Source organism: Oncorhynchus nerka, linkage group LG24 (assembly GCF_034236695.1).
Source record: "Oncorhynchus nerka isolate Pitt River linkage group LG24, Oner_Uvic_2.0, whole genome shotgun sequence".
Taxonomy (NCBI): domain Eukaryota; kingdom Metazoa; phylum Chordata; class Actinopteri; order Salmoniformes; family Salmonidae; genus Oncorhynchus; species Oncorhynchus nerka.
In genome coordinates this window covers 32,376,999-32,383,812 of record NC_088419.1, presented here as the reverse complement: position 1 = coordinate 32,383,812, position 6,814 = coordinate 32,376,999, and the positions used below count along the sequence as shown (strand labels likewise).

The 6,814-nt window shown below is 40.2% G+C and overlaps 1 protein-coding gene across 1 annotated transcript in view; it reads right to left on the bottom strand.

The window, feature by feature from the left end:
- Nucleotides 1-568: 568 nt before the first annotated feature.
- The window catches only part of nudt14 (nudix (nucleoside diphosphate linked moiety X)-type motif 14), an 87,003-nt gene continuing 80,757 nt past the window's right edge, over nt 569-6,814 (bottom strand). Inside the window, exon 5 of the mRNA XM_029631568.2 lies at nt 569-6,527. Coding sequence (XP_029487428.1) covers nt 6,278-6,527 — 250 coding nt within the window. The 3' untranslated portion in view covers nt 569-6,277. The remainder of the gene's footprint in view (nt 6,528-6,814) is intronic.

Sequence of the window (6,814 nt, the reverse complement as noted above, 5' to 3'; positions counted from 1 at the left end):
CATTAAATAAAAAACCAAGGACAACCAACGCGGCAGGGTAGCCTAGTGGTTAGAGCGTTGGACTAGTAACTGGAAGGTTACAAACCCGAGCTGACAAGGTAGAAATCTGTCGTTCTGCCCCTGAAAAGGCAGCTAACCCACTGTTCCTAGGCAGTCATTGAAAATACGAATTTGTTCTTAACTGACTTGCCTAGTTAAATAAAGGTAAAATACATTTTAAAAACGCACCCCTTAAGTTTAGAATATTCCGTTCCATTGAACATTCCACCACGATTAATATAGCAGTGCCTTGGTCCTCGTGGTTGCATTTTTTTTTTAATATCAGATACTCATGTCATCCTCTACCATACTCTAGTTACAACATACACTCATGTTATTCACGTTTGCTGGCTTCCCTGTTTAGCAATACGCGGTGGAAGGATGGTGCGGGTGGAAGGGTGTTGTGTGGGATTGTTTTTTTACAGTTTGCTTCTAGTGCATGTTACTTTTGTAAAGAGTTGTGGGAAAGAGTTCTCTTGAAGGTCTCATATAGTTAGCCAGAGAAATTAAAGGACAACTGAAAAAAAAACATGATTTAGGCATCAACCCTCTTTTATTTACACTTAATGCAGTTCAATGAAACAGTTAGTGCACATGCAAAATATAATATTTAAATATATATATTTGCACCAAGTGCCATAAGTAGGTTTTTTTTATTATTGTGAAATATTTGAAAAAGAACAATTACGAAATCAAGTTAAACATATAAAACATGAAATATTACTCAAACACGGACCACAATGAATTCACTCCAAATAAAGCAGAAAAACTCTGATAAGAAACATTGACACTTAACTTTGTCGATATCCTTTCTCAGAGAATAAATTCAAAGAAAACACTAATTCCGTTGTAAGACACACAAAAAAATTCACAATTTAACAAATTGCTTTGCAGTATAACCGACAATAAATGCATAAACTAAAATAAATCAGGGGCGTTAAATAGAAACTACAATTTAAACACCCTTTCTTGAGAACATAAGCAATAACTGATAGTCACAACCTCGTTGCTTGCAATGGATACTGAAAATACTCGTCAAGCATTTGAATTGTCAAAAAATGAAAAATAAATGTATTTTTTTGTCTTGCTCTCATCTATCACAAAACAATATTCCATGCTCTCAGAAAGGTACCGTTAAAAAAAAAAAGTTGCAGTTGCAATATCAAGACAGAGTACCCAAAAAAGTGGTATCAAACAAGTATGTATTGAAAGGGAGATATAAGATGCATTCTATCCCAAAGAGAACTCCACTGAAATGGACACTTCCGATATTCATGGAACGTTTGATATGTTAGTGCCTTACGGGCATGCCAGCACGCGCCAAATGCAGATTTTTTTCCCGTTGTTTTTCTTCTTCTTCACATAGGCCATCGATGCTGTATGCGCTACAATGATGCAGTGTGACATGCCTACTTGCCACACGGTGATGGAGGTATAATCGCCGCATGATGTTATGGTAGTATCCAGCATTGACATGATTGAGAGACCATCAGTGCTGGCAATGTTTTTAAGAAATTTGGACTCTTCACCAAAAAACTGTTGATGGCTTATAGGTTTCAGTTAAAGGCGCAATCTGTATGTTCTGTCTTTCAATGGTAACTTCGATTAATGATATGTACCCAACTTGGTACAACTGTCTTACTCCATCATAGCCCCAAATCTACAATTGTATTACTCCATGATGTATCATCTTTGTCGTAAACAATGCATAGCTACAAAATATTTCCTTTAAATGATCATGTTGCTCTCACTGACTGTCCCTCCTTGCATCTGTAGGTCAGTCTATGAATTTCAGAGGGGTTACTTCAAAGCCCCATCCCTCACTTTTCCAAACAAAGTGACTAGGCTGTTAAAATTACAGATTGGGCCAGTGAAAGGGTTTGATACCTTATGACATAAGGCACCAATGTACTGCTATGTAAACTTATACAGAGTATTAGTCCTTAAAACACATATGAGTTACAGCTGTACAAATCAAGACCATCCAAAAGGTAGGAGGTAAGCGCCAACAACAACTTTTGGTGGAGTTCTCAGTTAAAGATTTTGTCTTCGCAGGGACAATGCATGGTCAATGAATCTACCAAAATCTAACTCATCTGGATTTGAATGAAGGCAGACATCAAATAAAAGATGGTCTCATAGGAACAAAGGCAGAGGGGACAGTGTGTTCACGTCTGGGGTTATAGATTTAAAGCTGGGCTCCTTAATGGTTAAACAGTCATATCCGTTTTTGATATTACAACAACAAGAAGTCACTGCAAACAACGAACACTGTTTTCCCCTCCGGACATCATTGCACGCACGATAGAACATCAGAATATGTACTGCATTTTTTTAAAACCACGTTGGGGCAACGCTCCTCACCTCCACTTAAGCAACAAACAATAACAACGTCCATGGAGGGGACAGTGGCGGACATTGTTTCCCATACAGTGGACTCCATCTTTACGGGAGAAACTGTAATGGTTAAGACAACTAAGTTACAATAGTTCCCTGATAACACTTTTAGCCTTCAACGCCTAACCCAATTTTACCTTGTAAATATTTACCATGATTCAATCAGCGGCGCAAAGGAAGGACAAAACTCATACATGTTAAAGCCTTCAAGAGCGAAAGAGTAAAGAAAAATGTGTCTGTTCTATTTGTATAAACTGTAAAACTATCAAGCTGACTAGCATGAGTATAGGGTCATCTTTTTTTCTCTGTCAAATAAATTCTAGCCATTCCAGCAAAAACCATGCAATCCTGATACTTGATTGACAAATTATTCCAAATAGAGGGAGGAAGAATAATTTGGGAAAACTACATGCTCAGGAGAAAGGGCCCACCTTGGCTATGGAAGACCGCAGTCCAGTCCTTTTGAGGTCAATAGGACTTTGATCAAGCCCCCCCCCCCCCCCCCCTTTTCAATGTTATGGTAAGGCAAACACGCCTGGTTAAAACGATTTAACAGTTTACCTTGCTATCTAACAGCATCATCATTACTGACATACTCCATCTATCCACACACCATTATTATAGAGGTCACTCGTTTCAACGTGATATACACCTGGGCTTTACTCTGATTTCCCCACAAATATTGAGTCCGAACAACAGCTGTGCTACTCACACGGCGAACAGCAGTGGACTAGAGTGTATTAGTTGCATCTCAAATCTGTCAGGAAATGTATGGTTGATGTAACAGTGCAGTAAGAGCCTTACAGATTAATTGTTCATTCGAAAGATAAACTGTGGTTTGTAACAGTTGGACCATCAAACCAGCTGGCTGGGCAAAAAAATACATTATTTTCTGGTGTTAAACTGGTTCTCTTTCTGAGAAGACATCAGATAACGGCAATTCTATGGTGACAGAATTACGCTGAGTCTCAGATTTATCACTTTACAATGTATGCCAAACAAAAACTATTGATATCAAAGTAACAAACCATACAACTCTATGCACAATGACTGCTTTGAATAAATTACACAGTACGTAAAAAAAAAAAAAGGGAAAACTGCAGATTAAAGTTTGGTAAAATAATTACAGTAAAATCTCCCTCAGTTTCACTCGGTTACCAAAATTTGTACCTGCACAGTTCTTCCTTTAAATGTGTTTTTGTAAAATGTTCAGTGGAAATTGTTTAAAGTAGTCCTCATGTATAGAGTTGTGTTAAACTTTGAAATCAATGGTTTTTGTTAAGTATACATTTGAAAGTAAAAATCTGAGTTACCCGTCACCATGGAATTGCCCCTAACCAAATGTAATAACTGGCTTCTTTTACAACTCTGGGAAACCGAGCCAGTCTTCACAAAATGTAAACAAAGTTCATGTATAATATTTTGATGTTACATCAACTGCTAAGTTAAGACCTACGTGGCTATGGAATGATGACACCCAGAATGCAATTACAGGCCAATTCAGATAAAGCTTAAGCTTGTGTTCAAAGTTAAACTAGGTAGCTAGCTGTACAAGTCCAAAACAAGTGAACATTTGAAAGTGACACTTGCTGTTTCCTTATTCTACCAACTACTAGACCTTGCTGTTAAGCCTTCGGTTAGGAAGCCAAGATACTTATTTAAGCCAATAGTTTATTTTCAATCATTCTGAAATTGAATTATAACCGCTAACTATTTGGTTTTGATCCTTATATCACCATCGCTTCATCGATTTTTAACAACTTATTGTGGAAGGGGCCATGAATCCACACACTAATATGTTGCCAAAAGAAAGGTTTTTCATGAGAAGATGTGTCAATTCACCATTTAGGACTAACAGGTCATAATATTTGCAAACTATATAGAAATGTCACTACATCACCACCATACACAATGGTTAAAAAGTATATGGCTAAGACGGTGCAGAATGGTGATCCCTGAATGTTACCTCGTCAAGGGGGGGGAAACCGTCTGGACCTGAGATGTTAAGCAAGTGCTTTTGAGATTGATTGTTGTCTTAAGCGCCATCTGTCCCAAATCCCAGAACCATTCCCAGAGTTCTTAGGTTTTTGAGAAATCACAGTTGGAGGATTTCCTAGTAAAACTGAAGGGAATCATGAAGGAGGGAATCCTCCAGCTGGGAATCCTCCAACCGGGATATCTGAAAAACCTGTGAAAACCTGTATTGCAACCCTAGTTTCAAACCACCATAGACTTGGATAGCTGCTGTTGATTTCTGTGGAAATGGGGGTGTTTTGAAGAGGTCTGGCCAAAACAGGCATAGTGAAAAGAGGGGTCTGTCTAACTGTTGGGCCATGTCTCTCAGATTCACAGGTTAAAAAGCGCAACCATTTTACTTCAAGCCTCACAGACGGTGCTGGTATCAACAAAACTCTTCCGCCCCTGCCGTCAGGTTCAAAACAACAAGGGGGATCACAAAACACACTAAGGGCTCCGGGTGCTGTTCCAGGAAGCTGGGTCAAGTAGCATGCTAAACTTCCTCCTACATGTTACAAGCTAGGTTTTCAGTTTCCTAAAACAAAACTCACATTGACCCTGCTCAAAAACACGGTCTGAGATATACATAACGCTCTTGATCTCGGCCAATATCGGTGAAGCCTTCCTGCTAACATGCAGGTATAATTGTGAGAGAAATTGTCCACCAGAGGGTTCTCACAATTTCCCAATTAATGATATAGTGGTTACTAGTGTTATCAAAATGCTCAGTATCATGATACTCAGAAGTATCATGATATTACAATACTTTCGAATATTGTGATACTGAGTATTGTGGTGCTAGAATAGTGACAACATTAGTTACTGTAATAAATCTCCCCAGTGTAGAGGTAGGTCATATTCCCGTGGTAGTTAAAAGAAGCCTCTATCGAACGTACAACTTAATGGGACCTCATAGGAGCACACACTACTGTAGTGACACCCCTGGACTCAATGCAATGCTTACAACTTATCTAATCACCTCTGCTAACTGAAATGTTTGTTTTAAAATCAGACCATGATCAAACTACCAGCTATCAAGTATTGCTTAGAGAAGTGTTTCCCAATCCCGGTCCTGGTGGATCCAAAAGGTGAGCAGATTTGTGTTTTAGCCCAGCAACAACTCACCTGACCATGAAGCCATAATAATTAGTGGAATCAGGTATGTTAGTGCTGGGCTGGAATAAAATCATCACCGCTCCAAGACTGGGAAACACTGGCTTCGAGGCTGAGTAGATTGTGGAGAAAATAAGCAAGGCGCGCCTGAACCAGCTGCAGTAATCGAACAGACTCAGCAACGGCCCTCGTATGTAATAAGCCCTGGCGCTGACTAAGCAACAACATTTTTGCATTCCTGGAACATGATTCAATCAACGGTAGACAAGCAGCTCCAAACGAGAGCGCTATCATGTAGCCATCTTCGTGAGATTGCACCCTGGACCTCTCAGTGAGGAAAAGGTAATACATTTACAGTGAAAACTAACAACAAAAAGTGCTGCTGGCCACCAGCATATGGCAAGTTTTAGAGGAAAAGTACTAAAGACCACGTAAAAAAAAAAGAATGAGACAAACCTCTGAAAAATAACAGTTAGTAACGAGAAAAAAACGGTCCCCCTGGGGCCAACTTATATGGATACGGGCAAAGGCGAAGGGATTGGGAGTAGATTGAAGTTGTCTCTAACCACTGACAAAGGGTCAGATTTTTTTTCTCCATCCCCTAATTGTATAGATTAGACCTAGGGGTTAGGGTCATTGATCCCAGATCTGTGGTTAACTGCAACTTCCACCTCAGGCTGAAGGGGGCAGGGAAGGGGACAGGTTGGGTGGGTTAAACGTTGGTGGAGATCTTGTACTTGGGCGACATGTTGTTGTGGAACCAGATGAAACTGAAGATGACGCCCATGGTCTTGGGGATGCTCTCATCATAGGCAAAGGTCATGGCCTCGTGGAGGGGTACCTTCACCACCTCGATCAATTCGCCCTCCTGTGGCTCGCCGCCGCCCTCACCCACACAGTTCTCGTCCGACACCTCGGCGTAGAACATGGTCTGCTTGGCACCCGTCACGCCAACACCGGACCTGCCGAGAGAGGTTACACACAGTCAAAGGACCGTAAGTCTATTTGCGCCAGGATAGCATTTCACAAAGAAATGCGAAACAGAGTGAAGTATGCACAGCTAGGTCACTAGCTCTTCCGACAGCAATAACCCTACAACTAAATGTTTCTTACCACGGCTGTATAAAAATTACCCCTACTATGCGAATTCCTACTTCGCATACTACTCCCCCCCCAGTCTTAGTTTGATAGCTAGTAGTTTGATCATGGTCTGATTTAGAAACAAATCAACATTTCAGTTAGCAGAGAC